At 45.4% G+C, this 24,979-nt stretch overlaps 1 protein-coding gene across 1 annotated transcript in view; it reads left to right on the forward strand.

Moving 5' to 3' along the window:
* Positions 1-24,979, forward strand: part of LOC110499309 (protein kinase C epsilon type) — a 152,892-nt gene that overhangs the window by 78,776 nt on the left and 49,137 nt on the right. Inside the window, exons 3-10 of the mRNA XM_036956130.1 lie at positions 2,961-3,129; positions 5,793-5,827; positions 5,993-6,087; positions 6,180-6,309; positions 10,164-10,306; positions 17,164-17,254; positions 17,414-17,631; positions 18,528-18,701. Of these exons, the coding sequence (XP_036812025.1) occupies positions 2,961-3,129; positions 5,793-5,827; positions 5,993-6,087; positions 6,180-6,309; positions 10,164-10,306; positions 17,164-17,254; positions 17,414-17,631; positions 18,528-18,701 (1,055 nt within the window). The remainder of the gene's footprint in view (positions 1-2,960; positions 3,130-5,792; positions 5,828-5,992; positions 6,088-6,179; positions 6,310-10,163; positions 10,307-17,163; positions 17,255-17,413; positions 17,632-18,527; positions 18,702-24,979) is intronic.

Below are 24,979 nucleotides of genomic sequence, written 5' to 3' on the forward strand. Positions count from 1 at the left end.
TGATCGGGTTCAAGTCCGGGCTTTGGCTGGGCCACTCAAGGACATTCAGAGACTTGTCCTGAAGCCAATCCTGTCTTGTCTTGGCTGTGTGCTTAGGGTCGTTGTCCTATTGGAAGGTGAACCTTCGGGATGAAAAACATCCCCACAGTATGATGCTGCCACCACCATGCTTCATCGTAAGGATGGTGCCAGGTTTCCTCCAGAGGTGACGCTTGGCATTCAGGTCAAAGAGTTGGATCTTGGTTTCATCAGACCAGAGAATCTTGTTTCTTAGGGTCTGAGAGTCTTTAGGTGCCTTTTGGCAAACTCCAAGCGGGCTGCCATGTGTCTTTTATTAAGGAGTGCTTTCGTCTGGCCACTCTTCCATAAAGGCCTGATGGGAGAAGCCTGAAGCTTCTCCCATCTCCACAGAGGAACTCTAGTGCTCTGTCAGAGTGAACATCAGGTTATTGGTCACCTCCCTGACCAAGGCCCTTACTCCCGATTGCTCAGTTTGGTCGTGCGGCTAGCTGTAGGAAGAGTCTTGGTGGTTCCACACTTCTTCCATTTAAGAATGATGGAGGCCACTGTGTTCTTGGGGACCTTCAATGCTGCAGAAATGTTTTGGTACCCTTACCCAGATCTGTGCCTCGACACAATCCTGTCTCGGAGCTCTACGGACAATTCCTTCGACCTCATAGCTTGGTTTTTGCTCTGACATGCACTGTCAACTGTGGGACCTTATATAGACAGGTGTGTGCTTTTCCAAATCATGTCCAATCAATTGAATTTACCATAGGTGGACTCCAATCAAGTTGTAGAAACATCTCAAGGAGGATCAATGGAAACAGGATGCACCTGAGTCTCATAGCGAAGAGTCTGAATACTTATGTAAATAAGGTATTTCTGTTATATTTAATACATTTGCAAAAATGTCTAAAAAACGTTTTTTACTTCATCATTATGCGGTATAGTGTGTAGATTGCGGTATAGTGTGTAGATAAAATGTTTGTTTTTTTAAATCCATTTTAGAATAAGGCTGTAACGTAACAAAATATGGAAAAAGTCAAAGGGTCTGAATACTTTCCAAAGGCACTATATGTACAAAAGTATGTGGACACCCCTTCAAATTAGTGGATTTGGCTATTTCAGCCACACTATTGATGACAGGTGTATAAAATCGAGCACACAGCCATGCAAACTCCATAGACAAACATTGGCAGTAGAATAGCCTTACTGAAGAGCTCAGTGACTTACAACGTGGCACCGTCATAGTGCCACCTTACCAACAAGTCAGTTCGTAAAATGTCTGCCCTGCTCGAGCTGCCCCGGTCAACTGTAAGTGCTGTTATTGTGATGTGGAAACGTCCATGAGCAACAACTGCTCAGCCACGAAGTATTAGGCCACACAAGCTCACAGAACGGGACCACTGACTGCTGAAGCACGTAGCATGTAAAAATAGTTGCAAAACTGCCTCTGGAAGCAACGTCACCACAATAACTTTTTGTCGGAAGCTTCATGAATTGGGTTTCCATGGCCGAGCAGCCGAACACAAGCCTAAGATAACCATGCACAATGCCAAGCGTCGGCTGGAGTGGTGTAAATCTCTCTGGAGTGATGAATCACGCTTCACCATCTGGCAGTCTGATGGATGAATCTTAGTTTAACGGATGCCAGGAGAACGCTACCTGCAGCAATGCATAGTGCCAACTGTAAAGTTTGGTGGAGGAGGAATAATGGTCTGGGGCTGTTTCTCATGGTTCTGGCCCCTTAGATCCATTGAAGGGAAATCTTAACTCTATAGACAATTTTGTGCTTCCAACTTTGTGGCAACAGTTTGGGGAATGCCCTTTCCTGTTTCAGCATGACAATGCCCCTGTGTACAAAGCGAGGTTCATACAAAAATGTTATTTTCGAGATCGGTGTGTAAGAACTTGACTGGCCTGCACAGAGCACTGACCTCAACCCCATCAAACACCTTTGGGATGAATTGAATCGCTGACTGCGAGCCAGGCCTAGTCGTCCAACATTAGTGCCCGACCTGCTCTTGTGGCTGAATGGAAGAAAGTCCCCTCAACAATGTTCCAACATCTAGTGGAAAGCCTTCCCAGAAGACTGGAGGCTGTTATAGCAGCAAAGGGGGAAACAACTCCATATTCAAGCCCATGATTTTGTAATGAGATGTTCGACAAGCAGGTATCCTCCCACTTTTGGTCATGTAGTGTACCACGGCTAAGGGCTGTGTCCAGGCACACTCTTAGGTTTCGTGCCTAAGAATGTGGTATATTGGCCATATACCACACCCCTTCGGGCCTTGTTGCTTAAGCACTGGACATTCCCTCCCAGCTAGGGTGTTTGGAGTAGCACTAGACTGTTCCCTTCCCTCCCAGCTAGGGTGTTTGGAGTAGCACTAGACTGTTCCATTCCCTCCCAGCTAGGGTGTTTGGAGTAGCACTAGACTGTTCCATTCCCTCCCAGCTAGGGTGTTTGGAGTAGCACTAGACTGTTCCATTCCCTCCCAGCTAGGGTGTTTGGAGTAGCACTAGACTGTTCCGTTCCCTCCCAGCTAGGGTGTTTGGAGTAGCACTAGACTGTTCCATTCCCTCCCAGCTAGGGTGTTTGGAGTAGCACTAGACTGTTCCATTCCCTCTCAGCTAGGGTGTTTGGAGTAGCACTAGACTGTTCCATTCCCTCCCAGCTAGGGTGTTTTGAGTAGCACTAGACTGTTCCATTCCCTCCCAGCTGTATGGGGGTTGGAGTAGCACTAGACTGTTCCATTCCCTCCCAGCTGTATGGGTGTTGGAGTAGCACTGTGGAGAAGCATACTACTGGCAGACTCTTCACCAATGTGAAATAATTCATCAGCCTCCTTCTTGTGGCATTCTGTTGTGTACCAGTTGATACATTAAATAGGAAGTCATGTGTTTCCCATGTTACAATCTTATGATTCCTTGGTTTTGCTAATAATATGTTTCTCCAGCTCCAGGCTCCAGTGAGAATGCAGAGGAGCGTGTGTTTCGGGAGCGCATGCGGCCAAGGAAGAGGCAGGGTGCCGTACGAAGGAGGGTCCATCAGGTCAACGGACACAAGTTCATGGCCACATACCTACGACAGCCTACCTACTGCTCCCACTGCAGAGACTTTATATGGTGAGAGACACACACACACCTACCTACGTCAGCTTATAGAGACTTTATATGCGTGGTCATGGACAGTCGGTGCTCTTGTCTGTCAGTGTTGCCATGGAGACAGTGGGAAAAGCCCCTAGGCTAGCCATTACAGTGTGACAGTGGAAGCTTTATCCTGGAGAGTCCAGCTGGTTCTCTGTTCCCCGATGGCACCAAGCTACATGCACCAAGCTACATGCACCAAGCTACATGCACCAAGCTACATGCACCAAGCACGCATCTGTAGTACAAGCTGACAATTCCTGCTTCCCAGGGCTTATGACCTAACAAATCACTGTAGTGCACACAGAGTCCGAGTGTCTTAAAGCTGTGAGAAGAGTCTGATCTGAACTGGGAACAGTGCCTGCCTACAGGTTGATGTTACTTTAAACAGTATCTCATTGATACAACAGGAGTCTTGATGGCAGTGCACAATAGTCTTTCTCTCACTGACAAGTGCCTCCAGTTCTCTGATGAACTTTGAAACACAGAGTGTCGCTGTGAAAAGGTCCCTAACTGACTGCAGGATACTGTCACAATTTCAGATGCTCCCATTTCCACCTGAGACTTACTCCACACCAGTGTGTCGTCAGTGTGTATGTTCATGTAAAAGCTCTAGTCTTATTTTAGGCGAACTGTGTTTCCATCAGGAGTGTGACACAAAAGACGTGTGAAGAGCAGAATCAACAACCTCTGCATCATCAAGACAGTTGCTTTGTGAGAAGGTGTTTGCCGTGGAAGTTGTTAACCCATGTTCACAGTTAGCCATTTTTCTGTAAATGCCAGCTAAAAAGACCCAGTTTCCAGGGCCTTGGCCCCAAGTCAGAGCAGGTCAGCTGAGGCCATTGCCCAGTGAGACACTGGAGATGGTCCATGGAGGTGTAAACAAAAAAGTCTGAGCCTTTTTGGTAAAACACTGAGGTAAGTCTCAGGTGGAAATTGGCCATAAGTGTAACAGGGGGGTAATGGTGTGACGTGGCTCCCTGACAGAGGTGATAAAGAGTGTTAGCACACAGCTGTGGCTATTTCAGGCCCAGCCTCTCCATCTTCCCTCCACCCCCTCCTCCCCCTCTCACACCCCGACTCAGCCATAAAATATGGCTACATTGCCACAGTGACAGCTCTGCTAAAGGTGGCAGAACACACTGCTCTGGCTCGGGAACCTGACATGTAGCACCTAGCAATGTACCTGATGAACTTATTAAATTAGACTGAGAGGCACAGTCTGTAAGAATTCCTGCTGTTCAATGGTTCAATTTCAATTAAAGTCGCACTCCAGTCTGCATGTATCACCTGATTTACTTAGCAAAAGGCACACCTCAATTGGTGGTCCAGGTATCCTCATGACATGGCACTAGTGGGGGGGTGGGCCTTTCCTCTTTTGTTCTCTATAGAGCCCCACATTGGAGGTGTCATAATACCCATCAAATCTAATGGTCAAACATGGAAATGGTTCCTATCGTTTTTCCATCATTCCTTTTATTTTAGAAACACTTCAAATAAGGGCTGGGTTTTGTGTAGTCTTACCCTGGCATGATGTTTTGATAACCGTGTAAATCTCTCTCGGACAAGGTGACTTTTATCAATATATTCGGCTCTATTTACTCTCAGATTCGAAAATGCTAATTAGCATCAACGTAGACATCATGCAAGACTACAAATCCCTGCAATCTCCTGCACATCGTCTCTAGCTGACACCTTTGCTAACAGGTATTGTGTCAATTTAAAGGGTGCCCAAGACAGTTTACAGAATTGTCAATGTAAAATAAATGTAGTCAATTTATTTAATACTAAATGTACCTAGCTTTAGACAGTTAATCCAGAGATTCTTACCTTTGCCTCGATTCGGCAGTCTCGTCCAAATCATCATGGCATTTGTAGTTCTTTATGATAGCCACATTAGCAACTAATTACCATTTAATTTTGGGGGTGTAAATACAGGTGAATATATTGATTGAAGTAGTACATGGTTAAAGTTGTACATGGTTATCAAATGCCTACACGAAATACAGCCATTATTTTAAGTGTTTCTAAAAATCCCTTATGGGAAAAATGAATGGTGGACAAACGATTGGAACCAGTTCCTTGTTTGACCGCTAGGTTTAATGGGTATTATGACTCATATTGTGGTACTCTATTGTTTCTCCATTGTTCCCCCAAGAAAGGGGGGAGGCCGATGACATCAGAGGGCACCATTGACCAACTCCCTGAATGGCCGACTACATGAAGTTTGCACTTCTGCCTAAAAAACGAAATTCTGGTCAAAACATATTTTTTTACCTTCAAGTGTTGTCCACATTACTGTATTTATACGTGGGATATTGTTTTTCAACAGGAAAAGGGAAAAATAGCTTTAATTACAGTTTACTTAGTCAGGCTGTTGAAATTACAGATTGTGCCTTCAATCAGAAACATGAAAAAAAAGTATGTGAATGTGACAAAGTTGTGAGGGTCTTCAAATATAGCAAGGAGTTTGAAACGTTTTAAATTGGGTCAGGAAATATTTATTTTGGATGCAAACATATGCACTTCATTCTAAGCAACACCTTACAATTCCACTGATCTAATATAATAATGTTCCATTTTGAATCTGACTCTATGTTGCATTGAGTGAAATGTCAGTGAGACTGTATCTATCTCAACAGGGGTGTGATCGGGAAACAGGGCTACCAGTGTCAAGGTGATATAGCTACTTTCTCTCTCCTTACTGGCACTTTCTCTGTGTGACATCTATCTGCACACCAATATGTATTCCTATCACTCTATACGTAATAGGGCCTTTGGGGATTAGTCAACTAACGTGTTGAAATGGAAGTGAATGACTGAGTTGTCTGGTGTCTCCTAGTGTGCACGTGTGTAGTCCATAAGCGCTGCCACGAGCTCATCATCACAAAGTGTGCTGGGATGAAGAAAGACAAGGAGGACACTACACCAGAGGAGGTAGGCATCTCTCCACATATTAGTTATTATGAGGTGAATCAATCTAGGGGTGTGACTGTGTTATTATCAGTGTTCTTTGTCTCCCCCTGCAGGTTGGATCCCAGCGGTTCAGTGTTAATATGCCTCATAAGTTTGGTATTCACAACTTCAAAGTCCTAACCTTCTGTGACCACTGTGGATCACTATTGTGGGGACTGCTCAGACAAGGGCTGCAATGCAAAGGTATGCCAGCACACAAGCACACACACAGGCATACGCACAAACACACACACACACACACACACACACACACACACACACACACTGACATATATAAACAAATGCACTACAACTCACTACTAATCACGGACATTGAAACTATAGCGGTGTGCAATAACATTATGTGCAACGCTCAGGGACCTTGGACATTAAGGGGATGTGTAAGATTGAGTATAGGATATGCATGTGTATATGTATGTATATTTATATATACGGTTCATTCAGAAAGTATTCAGACCCCTTGACTTTTCCCACATTGTGTTATGTTACAGCCTTACTCTATTTTGAATTCATTTTTTTTACCTCATCAGTCTACACACAATACCACATAATGACAAAGGTAAAACAGGTTTTTACATTTTTTGCAAATGTATATAAAAAATAAAAAAATGGAAATATCACATTTACATAAGTATTCAGACCCAATACTCTGTACTTTGTTGAAGCACCTTTGGCAGCGATTACAGCCTCGAGCCTTCTTGGGTATGACGCTACAGGCTTGGCACACCTATATTTGGGGAGTTTCTCCCATTTTCCTCTGCAGATCCTCTCAAGCTCTGTCAGGATGGAAGGTAAGCATCACTGCACAGCTATTTTCAGGTATCCAGAGATCGGGTTTGAGATCAAGTTTGTTCGGGTTCAAGTCCGGGCTCTGGCTGAGCTACTCAAGGACATTCAGAGACTTGTCCCGAAGCCTCTCCTGCGTTGTCTTGGCTGTGTGCTTTGGGTCGTTATCCTGTTGGAAGGTGAACGTTCGCCCAAGTCTGAGGTCCTGAGTGCTCTGGAGCAGGTTTTCAACAAGGATCTCTCTGTACTTTGCTCCGTTCATCTTTCACTCGATCCTGACTAGTTTCCCAGTCCCTGCCGCAAAGAAATATCCCCACAGCATGATGCTGCCACCACCATGCTTCACCATAGGGTTGGTGCTAGGTTTCCTCCAGACGTGAGGCCAAGGACTTCAATCTTGGTTTCATCAGCCCTGAGAATCTTATTTCTCATGGTCTGAGAATCTTTTAGGTGCCTAGGTTTCCTCCAAGCGGGCTGTCATGTACCTTTTACTGAGGAGTGGCTTCCGTCTGGCCACTCTACCATAAAGGCCTGATTGGTGGAGTGCTGCAGAGATGGTTGCCCTTCTGGAAGGTTCTCCCATCTCCACAGAGGAATTCTAGAGCTCTTTCAGAGTGACCATCGGGTTCTTGGTCACCTCCCTGACCAAGGCCCTTCTCCCCCGATTGCTCAGTTTGGCAGAGCAGAGTCTTGGTGGTTCCAAACTTCTTCCATTTAAGAATGATGGAGGCCACTGTGTTCTTGGGTACCTTCAATGCTGTAGAAATGTTTTGGTACCCTTTTCCAGGTCTGTGCCTCAACACAATCCTGTCTCAGAACTCTATGGACAATTCCTTCGACCTCATGGCTTGGTGTTTGCTCGGACATGCACTGTCAACTGTGGGACGTTATATAGACAGATATGTGCATTTCCAAATCATGTCCAATCAACTGAATTTACCACAAGTGGACTCCAATCAAGTTGAAGAAACATCTCATGCTCATTTCTATTTTAGAATAAGGCTGTAAAATAACAAAATGTGGAAAAAGTCAAGGGGTCTGAATATTTTCCGAATGCACTTTATGTATATACAGTGGGGCAAAAAAATATTTAGTCAGCCACCAATTGTGTAAGTTCTCCCACTTAAAAATATGAGAGAGGCCTGTAATTTTCATCATAGGTACACTTCAACTATGACAGACAAAATGAGGAAAAAAATCCAGAAAATCACATTGTAGGATTTTTAATGAATTTATTTGCAAATTATGGTGGAAAATAAGTATTTGGTCAATAACAAAAGTTTATCTCAATACTTTGTTATATACCCTTTGTTGGCAATGACAGAGGTCAAACGTTTTCTGTAAGTCTTCACAAGGTTTTCACACACTGTTGCTGGTATTTTGGCCCATTCCTCCATGCAGATCTCCTCTAGAGCAGTGATGTTTTGGGGCTGTTGCTGGGCAACACGGACTTTCAACTCCCTCCAAATATTTTCTATGGGGTTGAGATCTGGGGTTGACTCCAGGACCTTGAAATGCTTCTTACGAAGCCACTCCTTCGTTGCCCGGGCGGTGTGTTTGGGAACATTGTCATGCTGAAAGACCCAGCCACATTTCATCTTCAATGCCCTTGCTGATGGAAGGAGGTTTTCACTCAAAATCTCACGATACATGGCCCATTCATTCTTTCCTTTACACGGATCAGTCATCCTGGTCCCTTAGTGGTGTTCTTTGGATGCAACTCAGCATTCTTTGTCCTCCAAACACGACGAGTTGGGTTTTTACCAAAAAGTTATATTTTGGTTTCATCTGACCATATGACATTCTTCCAATCTTCTTCTGGATCATCCAAATGCTCTCTAGCAAACTTTAGACGGGCCTGGACATGTACTGGCTTAAGCAGGGGTACACGTCTGGCTCTGCAGGATTTGAGACCCTGGCGGCGTAGTGTGTTACTGATGGTAGGCTTTGTTACTTTGGTCCCAGCTCTCTGCAGGTCATTCACTAGGTCCCCCCGTGTGGTTCTGGAACTTTTGCTCACCGTTCTTGTGATCATTTTGACCCCACGGGGTGAGATCTTGCGTGGAGCCCCAGATCGAGGGAGATTATCAGTGGTCTTGTATGTCTTCCATTTCCTAATAATTGCTCCCACAGTAGATTTCTTCAAACCAAGCTGCTTACCTATTGCAGATTCAGTCTTCCCAGCCTGGTGCAGGTCTACAATTTTGTTTCTGGTGTCCTTTGACAGCTCTTTGGTCTTGGCCATAGTGGAGTTTGGAGTGTGACTGTTTGAGGTTGTAGACAGGTGTCTTTTATACTGATAACAAGTTCAATCAGGTGCCATTAATATAGGTAACAAGTGGAGGACAGAGGAGCCGCTTAAAGAAGAAGTTACAGGTCTGTGAGAGCCAGAAATCTCTCTTGTTTGTTGGTGACCAAATACTTATTTTCCACCATAATTTGCAAATAAATTCATATATTCAGTATTTTTTTCTCTCATTTTGTCTGTCATAGTTGAAGTGTACCTATGATGAAAATTACAGGCCTCTCTCATCTTTTTAAGTGGGAAAACTTGCACAATTGGTGGCTGACTAAATACTTTTTTGCCCCACTGTATATAGATATATATATATATATATATGACTTAAAAAATATATGGGGGATTGGAAATGATGCAGACAATTACATTGATGGAAGCTACAATCTATCTGCAATATGAAAGCTGATCTACCCCCCACCAACAACAACAGAAAATTATAATAAAAAAAGATTGAGTATAGGAGGGACAGCTATGTAATGTGGAAGGAAGGGGTAAGAGTCCTTAAACTGTCATTCTTGTTTTGTTTTTTCATGAATGTGTATGTTTGATGTTATGTCTGGTCTTTGCCATGTCTTTCACATTTCACAGTAAATGTTGTTGTACGTAAAGGAAATATCTGTGAAGATCAGACAATAAAGAATTCTAATCTAACATAGTAAATTCTCACAACATGTGTTACTTGTCAAGAAGATTGTGATGCACTCCAATAGCAAGGATTCTCTCTGTTTGTAAGGTGAATGTACATGTGGTGTAACCATTGTCTGTCTCTGTCTGTAAGGTGAATGTACATGTGGTGTAACGATGGTCTGTCTCAGTCTGTAAGGTGAATGTACATGTGGTGTAACCATTGTCTGTCTCTGTCTGTAAGGTGAATGTGCATGTGATGTAACGATGGTCTGTCTCAGTCTGTAAGGTGAATGTACATGTGGTGTAACCATTGTCTTTCTCTCAGTCTGTAAGGTGAATGTACACAGACGCTGTGAAAGTAACGTGGCTCCTAACTGTGGGGTGGACGCGAGGGGCATCGCCAAGGTTCTGTCTGACCTGGGGGTCACACCAGACAAGATCTCCAGCAGTGCCCAGAGGAGGAAAAAGGTCAGAGAAACCGCCATGAGCAAGGGACACTTCCAGGGTCAGGGGGAACTGCCAGGGTTAGGGGGCACTGCCAGGGGCATGGGGCAGGGGAGAGGGGTAAGGGGCATGGGGCAGGGGCGAGAGAAAGGGGTATGGGCAAGGAGCAGGGGTTTGGGGCAGGGGCAAAGGGTAGGGGTATGTTTATGGGCAAGGAACAGGGGTATGGGTAGGGGTATGGGCGAGGAGCAGGGGTATGGGTAGGGGCAGGGGGTGATCAGGGCAATAATTGATGAGAATTCAGATTCAGAAAATGTTTATGTCCTCAATGAGGCAATTCATTTTGCAGCAGTCACAATACATCAGAGGTGGGACCATGTCAATATTATTTGAGTCATAAGGTCCAAGTCTCAAGTCGAGTCCCAAGTCAAACGGGTCGAGTTTTGAGTCAATACCAAGTTGTGCATTCTAAGAGCAAGTCAAGTGGAGTCGAGTCACCAGTTTTTCCAAGTCAAGTAAAACAAATCTATACATGCAATGACTTGTTCAACTACAAATCGAGACCTAGGGACTATAAGGTTCTATCTGACATTTTAGTCAGAAATGAGTTAGTCACATGTAATAGATCTTTAGATGGTTCTTCATATGTTTGTAAAGTTATATTATTTTTAAAGTCAATTTTCTGTGAAAAAAAATTTACAACTAGAAAGTTCTATCTGCATAAATCCATTTGAAATTGGTGCTATAAGGGTCTATCTGCAATCCAATCACAAGCCTGAGCAAATATAGACGGACCAATCAGAACACATCTTTGCCATCTCCCTCTAAGTATGGTCTAGGCCAGTCTAGCCAGCAATAATGGCATGCAAGCAATAACAAAAAAAGTAAATGATGTCACATCGCTGTTCAGTGATGACAGTAATTTATCTAAAGATCATAATGCATTTCTTAATGTATTTCATGATGTATTCTGACTCTATCTTGGTAAAATAGTGTTATTCTATCATTTCTGTATTCAAATAGCTACAGTCTTCTTAAGATCTGAACATGCCTTAAGTCTTATGGCCGAACTGTATCTGCTATTGCACCCCCTTAAAAATGTTTTTACAAATGTCTCAGGATTTGGATACTCTGTACTTTAGGTACCTTTAAGATGAGGACCTTAATGGGTTTTGAAAAAATAATACACTACAAAACAGTTCTGAGATCTGGAGGTTACAGGATCATACAGCCTACCCTACTGGTATGCAGCGGGGGTTTACAGGATCATATGGCCTACCCTACCAGTATGCAGCGGTGGTTACAGGATCATACAGCCTACCCTACTGGTATGCAGCGGGGGTTTACAGGATCATACAGCCTACCCTACCAGTATGCAGCGGTGGTTACAGGATCATACAGCCTACCCTACTGGTATGCAGCGGGGGTTTACAGGATCATACAGCCTACCCTACCGGTATGCAGCGGGGGTTTACAGGATCATACAGCCTACCCTACCAGTATGCAGCGGTGGTTACAGGATCATATGGCCTACCCTACTGGTATGCAGCGGGGGTTACAGGATCATACAGCCTACCCTACCGGTATGCAGCGGGGGTTTACAGGATCATACAGCCTACCCTACCAGTATGCAGCGGGGGTTACAGGATCATATGGCCTACCCTACCGGTATGCAGCGGGGGTTACAGGATCATATGGCCTACCCTACCGGTATGCAGCGGGGGTTACAGGATCATATGGCCTACCCTACCAGTATGCAGCGGGGGTTACAGGATCATATGGCCTACCCTACCGGTATGCAGCGGGGGTTACAGGATCATACGGCCTACCCTACCGGTATGCAGCGGGGGTTACAGGATCATATGGCCTACCCTACCGGTATGCAGCGGGGGTTACAGGATCATATGGCCTATCCTACCGGTATGCAGCGGGGGTTACAGGATCATACGGCCTACACTACCGGTATGCAGCGGGGGTTACAGGATCATACGGCCTACACTACCGGTATGCAGCGGGGGTTACAGGATCATATGGCCTACACTACCGGTATGCAGTGGGGGTTACAGGATCATACGGCCTACCCTACCGGTATGCAGCGGGGGTTACAGGATCATATGGCCTATTCTACCGGTATGCAGCGGGGGTAACAGGATCATATGGCCTACCCTACCGGTATGCAGCGGGGGTTACAGGATCATATGGCCTACCCTACCGGTATGCAGCGGGGGTTACAGGATCATATGGCCTACCCTACCGGTATGTAGCGGGGGTAACAGGATCATATGGCCTACCCTACCGGTATGCAGCGGGGGTTACAGGATCATACGGCCTACCCTACCGGTATGCAGCGGGGGTTACAGGATCATACGGCCTACCCTACCGGTATGCAGCGGGGGTAACAGGATCATACGGCCTACCCTACCGGTATGCAGCGGGGGTAACAGGATCATACGGCCTACCCTACCGGTATGCAGCGGGGGTTACAGGATCATATGGCCTACCCTACCGGTATGCAGCGGGGGTTACAGGATCATACGGCCTACCCTACCGGTATGCAGCGGGGGTTACAGGATCATATGGCCTATTCTACCGGTATGCAGCGGGGGTTACAGGATCATATGGTCTACCCTACCGGTATGCAGCGGGGGTAACAGGATCATACGGCCTACCCTACCGGTATGCAGCGGGGGTTACAGGATCATACGGCCTACCCTACCGGTATGCAGCGGGGGTTACAGGATCATATGGCCTACCCTACCGGTATGCAGCGGGGGTTACAGGATCATATGGCCTACCCTACCGGTATGTAGCGGGGGTAACAGGATCATATGGCCTACCCTACCGGTATGCAGCGGGGGTTACAGGATCATACGGCCTACCCTACCGGTATGCAGCGGGGGTTACAGGATCATACGGCCTACCCTACCGGTATGCAGCGGGGGTAACAGGATCATACGGCCTACCCTACCGGTATGCAGCGGGGGTAACAGGATCATACGGCCTACCCTACCGGTATGCAGCGGGGGTTACAGGATCATATGGCCTACCCTACCGGTATGCAGCGGGGGTTACAGGATCATACGGCCTACCCTACCGGTATGCAGCGGGGGTTACAGGATCATATGGCCTATTCTACCGGTATGCAGCGGGGGTTACAGGATCATATGGTCTACCCTACCGGTATGCAGCGGGGGTTACAGGGTCATACGGCCTACACTACCGGTATGCAGCGGGGGTTACAGGATCATATGGCCTACCCTACCGGTATGCAGCGGGGGTAACAGGATCATACGGCCTACCCTACCGGTATGCAGCGGGGGTTACAGGATCATACGGCCTACCCTACCGGTATGCAGCGGGGGTTACAGGATCATATGGCTGGGGTGTTGCAGTATCAGATGGAAAGCATGATTTGTCTGTAGTCTTTTTTTCTTCCTCAAAAATATCCTAGTTAATTCGCCAGAATGTTACATCTTCATCCCATGAGTATTGCAGGTAGTACGATGTTACATCTATCTTTAGACATATGCAGTACCACCACGGAGTTATATAATTATAACACACACAAACTAGGCTTATCTGAAATATGAAAATGGTCAATGAAATCACCAGTTAGCCTATTGTGGAAAAGATGCATCCATAGCGGGTTGCTAAACGTTACTTTATATGGTAAATATTAACGTGGGTAAACTACTCTGTTTTTGCCAGGTAAAACCGGGGAAAATTAAAAAGTGTTTTCTGGTCACTAATTTGGATTGTGTGCGCCCTCCTTTGCGCCCCAATGCTAATGAATGGTCATTGGTCAACAGTCAAGGCATTTTTGGGTTCTGAAACACAGATTTCAAGAATTTGGTGCAATGCCCTAGGCCTGTGTTAGTAACCAGATCAAATAAACAAAGGTATAAATATAAAATATAAATGGGAGGCTATATCTAGTTATGTATTATATATTATGTATTTTTTCCCATTCAGTTTCACACTTGCAGCCCCCCAAAACCTTCTCACAGCACTTCTGTAGGTCACCCGACCTGTTGATTGACAGTGTGAGTGTGAGTTTCACTAGCCAATCTGAGTTTTTTTTGCAAGTGAGATACTGTCTTTGGCTACGCTGAGAGTAGCCTAATCCACGTAGACTCTGTGCCACAAAATCAGTGACAAAACATTACAAAATCTGGCCAGATAATTTTAAGTCATATGTCTCAAGTCTAAATCGAGTCAAGTCAAGTCATGTGACTCGAGTCCACGCCTCTGCAATACATACAAACAAAATCACATATTTTAAAACAGATAGCAAAGGATATTTACAAGAAAGTAGGCTGGATGAGTGCAATTTCATAAAAACGACAGAATTATGCTACATGTTGAAGTGCAAGTGCTAAAGTGCATTAAGTCCAACATCTAGGTGTGGTAGAGAGATGTGGTATAGATATGTGGTATAGAGATGTGGTAGAGAGATGTGGTAGATGTGGTAGAGAGATGTTGTAGAGAGATGTGGTATAGAGATGTGGTAGAGAGATGTGGTAGATGTGGTAGAGAGATGTGGTATAGAGATGTGGTAGAGAGATGTGGTAGATGTGGTATAGAGATGTGGTAGAGAGATGTGGTATAGAGATGTGGTATAGAGATGTGGTAGAGAGATGTGGTAGATGTGGTAGAGAGATGTTGTAGAGAGATGTGGTATAGAGATGTGGTAGAGGGATGTTGTATAGAAATGTGGTAGAGGGATGTGGTATAGAGATGTGGTAGAGGGATGTGGTAGATGTGGTATAGAGATGTGGTAGATGTGGTATAGAGATGTGGTATAGAGATGTGGTAGAGATATGTGGTAGATGTGGTATAGAGATGTGGTAGATGTGATATATGTGGTATAGAGACGTGGTAGATGTGATATATGTGGTATAGAGACGTGGTAGATGTGGTAGAGAGATGTGGTATAGAGGTGTGGTAGATGTGGTAGAGAGATGTGTTAGATGTTGTAGAGAGATGTGGTACATGTGGTAGAGAGATGTGGTAGATGTGGTAGAGAGATGTGGTACATGTGGTAGAGAGATGTGGTAGAGATATGTGATAGAGTGATGTGGTAGATGTGGTAGAGAGATGTGGTAGATGTGGTAGAGAGATGTGGTAGATGTGGTAGATGTGGTATAGAGATGTGGTAGAGTGATGTGGTATATGTGGTAGAGATATGTGGTATAGAGATGTGGTAGATGTGGTAGGTGTGGTATAGAGATGTGGTAGATGTGGTAGAGTGATGTGGTAGAGAGATGTGGTATAGAGATGTGGTAGATGTGGTAGGTGTGGTATAGAGATGTGGTAGATGTGGTAGAGAGATGTGGTAGATGTGGTAGAGAGATGTGGTAGAGAGATGTGATAGAGTGATGTGGTAGATGTGGTCGAGAGATGTGGTAGACGTGGTAGAGAGATGTGGTAGATGTGGTAGAGAGATGTGGTATAGAGATGTGGTAGAGAGATGTGGTTTATGTGGTAGAGAGATGTGTTAGATGTGGTAGAGAGATGTGTCAGATGTGTTACAGATGTAGTAGAGAGATGTGGTAGAGAGAGGTGGTAGATGTGGTATAGAGATGTGGTAGATGTGGTAGAGAGATGTGTTAGATGTGGTAGAGAGATGTGTTAGAGAGATGTGGTAGAGAGATGTGGTATAGAGATGTGGTAGAGATATGTGGTTGATGTGGTAGAGAGATGTGTTAGATGTGGTAGAGAGAGGTGGTAGATGTGGTTTAGAGATGTGGTATAGAGATGTGGTAGAGAGATGTGGTATAGAGATGTGGTAGATGTGGTAGAGAGAGGTGGTAGATGTGGTTTAGAGATGTGGTATAGAGATGTGGTAGAGAGATGTGGTATAGAGATGTGGTAGATGTGGTAGAGAGATGTGGTAGAGAGTTGTGGTTGATGTGGTAGAGAGATGTGGTATAGATATGTGGTAGATGTGGTAGAGAAATGTGGTTGATGTGGTAGAGAGATGTGTTAGATGTGGTAGAGAGAGGTGGTAGATGTGGTATAGAGATGTGGTATAGAGATGTGGTAGAGAGATGTGGTAGAGGTGGTAGAGAGATGTGTTAGATGTGGTAGAGAGATGTGTCAGATGTGGTACAGATGTAGTAGAGAGAGGTGGTAGATGTGGTATAGAGATGTGGTAGATGTGGTAGAGAGATGTGTCAGATGTGGTACAGATGTAGTAGAGAGATGTGGTACAGATGTGGTATAGAGATGTGGTAGAGAGAGGTGGTAGATGTGGTAGAGAGATGTGTCAGATGTGGTACAGATGTAGTAGAGAGAGGTGGTAGATGTGGTATAGAGATATGGTAGAGATAGGTGGTAGATGTGGTATAGAGATGTGGTAGAGGGAGGTGGATGATGTGGTATAGAGATGTGGTAGAGAGATGTGGTAGAGAGATGTGGTAGAGAGAGGTGGTAGATGTGGTACAGATGTGGTAGAGAGAGGTGGTAGATGTGGTATAGAGATGTGGTAGATGTGGTAGAGAGATGTGTCAGATGTGGTACAGATGTAGTAGAGAGATGTGGTACAGATGTGGTATAGAGATGTGGTAGAGAGAGGTGGTAGATGTGGTAGAGAGATGTGTCAGATGTGGTACAGATGTAGTAGAGAGAGGTGGTAGATGTGGTATAGAGATATGGTAGAGATAGGTGGTAGATGTGGTATAGAGATGTGGTATAGAGATGTGGTAGAGGGAGGTGGATGATGTGGTATAGAGATGTGGTAGAGAGATGTGGTAGAGAGATGTGGTAGAGAGAGGTGGTAGATGTGGTACAGATGTGGTAGAGAGATGTGGTAGAGATTGAGAAGGATTGCAGGACGATGAATATGATAATGGTGAAAATGAGGATGTTGTTCTCCATAGATAACCCAAGAACCCCAGCAGCCGTTACCATGTACCCCCCAGACAGAGGAGGACCGATCCAAATCGGCCCCCACCTCCCCATGTGACCAAGGTACACACACATGTCAAAATGTGCATCTGTACAGTACATTCAATTCATGGTGGTACTTTGGAGGGTTCCGGGAAATGTTTTTCTTATTATTTCCACCCCTGGCCTTACACAGAGGAACACACTCTTATTCCTCCTTTCCCTCTCTGGTTTCTCTCCCAGATCTGAAAGAGTTGGAGAACATCCGCAAGGCGCTGTCGTTTGAGCAACGTGGACAGGAACACAAGTCAGCCTCGTCCTCCTCTTCCAGCAGGGTGGGGGTGGGCTCAGAGGTGGGCGAGGCCCGAGAGAACGGAGAACTCAAGATCATCCAGACCAAGAGGATGACCCTGCAGGACTTCCTCTTCATCAAGGTCCTGGGCAAAGGCAGCTTCGGAAAGGTACAGTACTGTCTGTCTGTCTGTCTGTCTGTATTTGTCTCACTCTATCTCCTTCTCTCTGTCATCTCTCTCTTTCTCTATCTCTCTCGTTGGACAATAATCAGTCCCTTCCATTGATGCTAAGGGCAGTCAGCTCTTCCATTGGTTCCATTGGGCCAGTTGTTGTACAGAGTACTTTGGGTTTGGTTTGTTTTTTTCCTCCTGAATCATTTCATGTGTCTGTCTTTCCTCTTAATTCAAACCTCAGATATAATGAGTCAGTGGCTTGAGTGTTGTTGCAGTAGCAGTGTGTGTGTGTGTGTGTGTGTGTGAGTGTGTGAGCGTGCTTGTGTGTATGTGTATGATAATCTCTACTGTTCTTCCCTGTAGGTGATGCTGGCTGAGCTGAAAGGAACTGATGAGGTGTATGATAACCTCTACGGGTCTTCCCTGTAGGTGAGGCTGGCTGAGCTGAAAGGAACTGATGAGGTGTATGATAACCTCTACGGGTCTTCCCTGTAGGTGATGCTAGCTGAGCTGAAAGGAACTGATGAGGTGTATGGTAACCTCTGAGGTTCTTCCCTGTAGGTGATGCTGGCTGAGCTGAAAGGAACTGATGAGGTGTATGATCACCTCTACGGGTCTTCCCTGTAGGTGATGCTGGCTGAGCTGAAAGGAACTGATGAGGTGTATGATAACCTCTACGGGTCTTCCCTGTAGGTGATGCTAGCTGAGCTGAAAGGAACTGATGAGGTGTATGATAACCTCTGAGGTTCTTCCCTGTAGGTGATGCTGGCTGAGCTGAAAATAACTGATGAGGTGTATGATAACCTCTGAGGTCTTCCCTGTAGGTGATGCTGGCTGAGCTGATAGGAACTGATGAGGTGTATGATAACCTCTACGGGTCTTCCCTGTAGGTGATGCTGGCTGAGCTGAAAGGAACTGATGAAGTGTATGCTGTGAAGGTGCTGAAGAAAGACGTGATCCTGCAGGATGATGATGTGGACTGTACCCTGACAGAGAAACGCATCCTGGCCCTGGCTAGGAAACACCCCTACCTGACCCAGCTCTTCTGCTGCTTCCAGACCAAGGTAGGAAACACCCCTACCTGACCCAGCTCTTCTGCTGCTTCCAGAACAAGGTAGGAAACACCCCTACCTGACCCAGCTCTTGTGCTGCTTCCAGACCAAGGTAGGAAACACCCCTACCTGACCCAGCTCTTGTGCTGCTTCCAGACCAAGGTAGGAAACACCCCTACCTGACCCAGCTCTTGTGCTGCTTCCAGACCAAGGTAGGAAACACCCCTACCTGACCCAGCTCTTGTGCTGCTTCCAGACCAAGGTAGGAAACACCCCTACCCGACCCAGCTCTTGTGCTGCTTCCAGACCAAGGTAGGAAACACCCCTACCTGACCCAGCTCTCTGCTGCTTCCAGACCAAGGTAGGAAACACCCCTACCTGACCCAGCTCTTCTGCTGCTTCCAGACCAAGGTAGGGACGAGTATGCATGCCACATACACAAACACACACACAGACAGACAGACAGACAGACGTTAGACGGGCTGCTTCCCGACTAACGTAGGGTTAAAAACCATCAAACACACAGGAACACTCCAAAGACAGCAGTTTCACTGGTTGGCATTTTGGTATGATTACCACCAGGTGGCGATATAATATCATAATTGGAGAACAAAACCAGAGTTTAACACTTTTTCCAAAATACATGTTAATCATGTTAATACACATGCATACATACCAAACGTCCCACTGCCTATAGATAGTTACTGACTTTAGGTGGTGACGTGTAGGATGGCAAACCGGGTCGTTCCATGAATAGAGTACCTTTTGGTTAGTTACATTTGTTCAGGAATATCTATTTATTTCACAGAATTGGACATTCTGTCAGAAAGAGCACATGCTCAACTTCATAACAAACATGTTTTCCCACATGAAAACACACTATATATATTTCAACATGGTTTAGTTTTATCAAAATGTACACACATAATGTCACAAGGTCATAAAAGGCAGTCTATTTGTGGAACGACTCATCCATAAGTAAACGGTACGCAGTAGGTTAGTGTTGTGTGGGTTCTTTACCAACACTTCTGCCAACACTTCTGCATTTCTGTACATTTCTGTGGATTTCTGTTCATTTCTGTGCATTTGGCACATTAAATATATATCTAACGCAGAGCTCATGAAAATTCATGAAAGCAGTTTGTGTGTATCTTTCCTACTCTATGCCTACTGTATGTGGAAGCTGGTAGGTGTTTATCATATGCATCGACCTATGTACAGTTTGCCAGGCTTTCTGAGTCAATGCATTTGAGTTAATGAGCCTTTGTTAGAAGTTATAGACATCTTGCACCCTGCCGTCCATTCTGTAGCCTATATTTCCCCTTCACCCTCTTCCTCCACTAAACAATCTTGTCTCATCTTTTCCACTGGCTCTCTTTCAACTGATGGACAATGACAGACATGGTTGGCTTTGTTGCAGTTCTGGGCATCCACCCATTTAGCTTGACACACAGACTCACGCACAGCTCAAGCCAGGTGCCTCATCTCACAAGTCCTTGCAGAATCAGTTACAATTTCTCCTACACACTTTTATGCACATACAGTACATGTTAACATACATACTTTTATAAACATACACTGGGTGTACAAAACATTAGGAACACCTGCTCTTTCCATGACATAGACTGACCAGGTGAAACCAGGTGAAAACCATGATCTCTTATTGATGTCACCTGTTAAATCCACTTCAATCAGTGTAGATGTAGGGGAGGAGACAGGTTAAAGAAGGATTTTTAATTGAGATATGGATTGTGAATGTGTGTCATTCAGAGGGTGACTGGGCAAGACAAAAGATTTAAGTTACTTTGAACTGGGTATGGTAGTAGGTGCCAGGTGCACCAGTTTGAGTGTGTCAAGAACTGCAATGCTGCTAGGTTTTTCACGCTCAACAGTTTCCTGTGTGTATCAAGAATGGTCCACTACTCAACATGGGCCAGCATCCCTGTGGAAGGCATTCGATTTCGTGTAGTCGAGTGGTTCTCAGTCCTGGTCCTGGGGACCCCAAGGCGTGCACATTTTAGTTTTTACCCTAGCACTACACACCTGATTCAAATCATCAAAGCCTTTTGATGAGTTGAGGATTTGAATCAGGTGTGTAGTGCGAGGGCAAAAACTAAAATGTGCACCCCTTGGGGTCCCCAGGACCAGGACTGAGAACTAGTGTTGTAGTCCATGCCCCGACAAATCAAGGCTTTTCTGAAGGGGTGCAAGTCAATATTAGAAAGGTGTTCTTAATTTTTTTGTGAACTCAGTGTACTGTACATGTACTGTAGACACAAGCGATAAATGAGGCACTTCTAACTTCAAACCCAGTATGACCACATTTCGCTTTATGATTTGCCTGTGGGGTTAAGTGGTCCCTGAGTGGGTTTGGGGCGATCAAGGCAGGGTTTACAGAAGGAAGAGGAGGGAACCTTTTTTCAAGCATCTTGTTTATTTTCTCAGAGTGGCCTGGAATATACTGCAGGAACTATATGACGTGCTCCATTCCTCATGTATTTATTTCTACCGATTCCCCAAACACGCCGGGGAACATTGTGTTCTGGCAGAGAGAGGGGGGGGAGGGGGCGGAGAGGCGAGCGAACAGAGGAGAGGAAGAGGGGAAGGTGCTCAGGCAAAGGGATGAGAGAGGAGGACAACTAGGAAGAGAGGAGAAGAGGGATGAAGGGTTTAACACATCGTAACACGATTTAATCTCTACTCATAGTCAAATCCCTCATCCTTATTTCTTGGTTTTAGGTTTCACCTTGCTGTTGGGATTTAAATATTGGAGGCAATTGGATTAGATTATATTGTGATTAAACATGGAAAGAGGAAGGAGATATTGTTCACCTTTATGATCCTTTTTAAATAGAATTTTGGAAAAAGCTAAAAGTGAATGAGTAAAGGTATATTAATGGATGAACAAAAAATACCCCGCCTCTCTCTCTCTCTCTCTCTCTCTCTCTCTCTCTCTCTCTCTCTCTCTGTCTCTCTGTCTCTGTCTCTCTCTCTCTCTAACACACACACATGTGGGGTTTGTGTTTGGCCCAAACAAGTGGATTGTTACAGGTTTTACATAAGAGGGTCCTGATTCTTATCAGGCTTGATGTGTATTCCATATGCTGTTTGTTTTCTCTGCCCCCCTCCTTTCATCCACACTCCCCCACAATGGCAGGTTGATGTTTATTGTCATGAATCTTGCCCTGGAGGCAGAACTGAGTGGTTTCTGCTAGAAATCAAAATCAAATCAAATGTATTTGTCACATACACATGGTTAGCAGATGTTAATGCGAGTGTAGCGAAATGCTTGTGCTTCTAGTTCCGACAATGCAGTAATAACCAACGACTAATCTAACCTAACAATTCCAAAAGTACTACCTTATACACACAAGTGTAAAGGGATAAAGAATATGTACATAAAGATATATGAATGAGTGATGGTACAGAACGGCATAGGCAAGATGCAGCAGATGGTATCGAGTACAGTATATACATATGAGATGAGTAATGTAGGGTATGTAAACAAAGTGGCATAGTTTAAAGTGGCTAGTGATACATGTATTACATAAAGATGCAGGAAATTATATAGAGTACAGTATATACATATACATATGAGATGAGTAATGTAGGGTATGTAAACAAAGTGGCATAGTTTAAAGTGGCTAGTGATACATGTATTACATAAAGATGCAGTAGATGATATAGAGTACAGTATATACATATACATATGAGATGAGTAATGTAGGGTATGTAAACATTATATTAAGTAGCATTGTTTAAAGTGGCTAGTGATATATTTTACATCAATTTCCATCAATTCCCATTATTAAAGTGGCTGGAGTTGAGTCAGTGTGTTGGCAGCAGCCACTCAATGTTAGTGGTGGCTGTTTAGCAGTCTGATGGCCTTGAGATAGAAGCTGTTTTTCAGTCTCTCGGTCCCAGCTTTGATGCACCTGTACTGACCTTGCCTTCTGGATGATAGCGGGGTGAACAGGCAGTGGCTCGGGTGGTTGTTGTCCTTGATGATCTTTATGGCCTTCCTGTGACATCGGGTGGTGTAGGTGTCCTGGAGGGCAGGTAGTTTGCCCCCGGTGATGCGTTGTGCAGACCTCACTACCCTCTGGAGAGCCTTACGGTTGTGGGCGGAGCAGTTGCCGTACCAGGCGGAGATACAGCCCGACAGGATGCTCTCGATTGTGCATCTGTAGAAGTTTGTGAGTGCTTTTGGTGACAAGCCGAATTTCTTCAGCCTCCTGAGGTTGAAGAGGCGCTGCTTCGCCTTCTTCACGATGTTGTCTGTGTGGGTGGACCAATTCAGTTTGTCTGTGATGTGTACGCCAAGGAACTTAAAACTTACTACCCTCTCCACTACTGTCCCATCGATGTGGATAGGGGCGTGCTCCCTCTGCTGTTTCCTGAAGTCCACAATCATCTCCTTAGTTTTGTTGACGTTGAGTGTGAGGTTATTTTCCTGACACCACACTCCGAGGGCCCTCACCTCCTCCCTGTAGGCCGTCTCGTCGTTGTTGGTAATCAAGCCTACCACTGTAGTGTCCGCAAACTTGATGATTGAGTTGGAGGCGTGCATGGCCACACAGTTGTAGGTGAACAGGGAGTACAGGAGAGGGCTCAGAACGCACCCTTGTGGGGCCCCAGTGTTGAGGATCAGCGGGGTTGAGATGTTGTTACCTACCCTCACCACCTGGGGGCGGCCCGTCAGGAAGTCCAGTACCCAGTTGCACAGGGCGGGGTCGAGACCCAGGGTCTCGAGCTTGATAACGAGTTTGGAGGGTACTATGGTGTTAAATGCTGAGCTGTAGTCGATGAACAGCATTCTCACATAGGTATTCCTCTTGTCCAGATGGGTTAGGGCAGTGTGCAGTGTGGTTGAGATTGCATCGTCTGTGGACCTATTTGGGTGGTAAGCAAATTGGAGTGGGTCTAGGGTGTCAGGTAGGGTGGAGGTGATATGGTCCTTGACTAGTTTCTCAAAGCACTTCATGATGACGGAAGTGAGTGCTACGGGGCGGTAGTCGTTTAGCTCAGTTACCTTAGCTTTCTTGGGAACAGGAACAATGGTGGCCCTCTTGAAGCATGTGGGAACAGCAGACTGGGATAAGGATTGATTGAATATGTCCGTAAACACACCAGATGGGCCAGCTGCAAAGTCAAAATGTACTATATCATAAAAATGTATGAAAACAAAAATGTGCTTTTTGGTCAGCTAGTGACCACTGCAAAGATGCCTCCAGTACATGAGTCATTGCAATGAATGCCAACCTGCCCCACAATGGGGACTGGAAGACCAGGAGGGCTTCGCATTGGCCCACTTGGAACTGTCACGCTAAATCACGCCCACAGCTCCTGCTGCCTTATATAACATTGGTTCCACATCAATTGAGAAGAATGATGTCCTATACGTCAATAGTTTGGGATTTCCACCCGTTAAAGACTCTCAAAGGGTCTGCGTCTCAAGTGGCACCCTATTCCCTATATAGTGCACTGCTTTAGACGAGGTGCACTATGTAGGGAATAGGAACACCATGCAGAGAATAGGGTGCCATTTGGGATGGAGCCAGTGTCTGCAGGCTACTTAAGGGCAACAAGGCCCTTGGAGAGAGTTGGTGAGCAGAGCTGATAGGGTTATTGAAACAGAAGGCCTCATACACTGCAGGTTTACAGCATGGAATGTGGCAAGGCTAAGTAGAGGAAAGGCCTCAGTTAAACAGGGATTCATCCCAGAGCAATACTGTACAGTTTTTATTTATATGTATTTTTTTCTACCCTTTTTCTCCCCAATTTTGGGTATCCAATTGATAGTCCAATTGGTAATTGTGTCTCATCGCTGCAACTCCCGTACAGACTCGGGAGAGGCGAAGGTCGAGAGCCGTGCGTCCTCCGAAACACGACCCAGCCAAGCCCCACTGCTTCTTGACACAATGCCCGCATATCCCGAAGCCAGCCACACCAATGTGTTGGAGAAAACATTGTACACCTGGCGACCGTGTCAGCGTGCATGTGCCCGGTCTGCCACGATGGGACAAGGACTTCCCTGCCGGCCAAACCGTCCCGTAACCCAGACGACGCTGGGCTAATTGTGCGCCGCCCCATGGGTCCCCCGGTCGCAGCTGGCTGCGACAGAGCCTGGATTCGAACCAGGATCTCTAGTGGCACAGCTAGCACTGTGATGCAGTGCCTTAGACCACCGTGTCACTCGGGATGGAAATACTGTATTTATCTATTTTTATTTGATTTAACCCTTATTTTACCAGGTAAGTTGACTGAGAACACATTCTCATTTACAGCAG

The sequence above is a fragment of the Oncorhynchus mykiss genome, chromosome 20, assembly GCF_013265735.2.
Source record: "Oncorhynchus mykiss isolate Arlee chromosome 20, USDA_OmykA_1.1, whole genome shotgun sequence".
Lineage (NCBI taxonomy): Eukaryota > Metazoa > Chordata > Actinopteri > Salmoniformes > Salmonidae > Oncorhynchus > Oncorhynchus mykiss.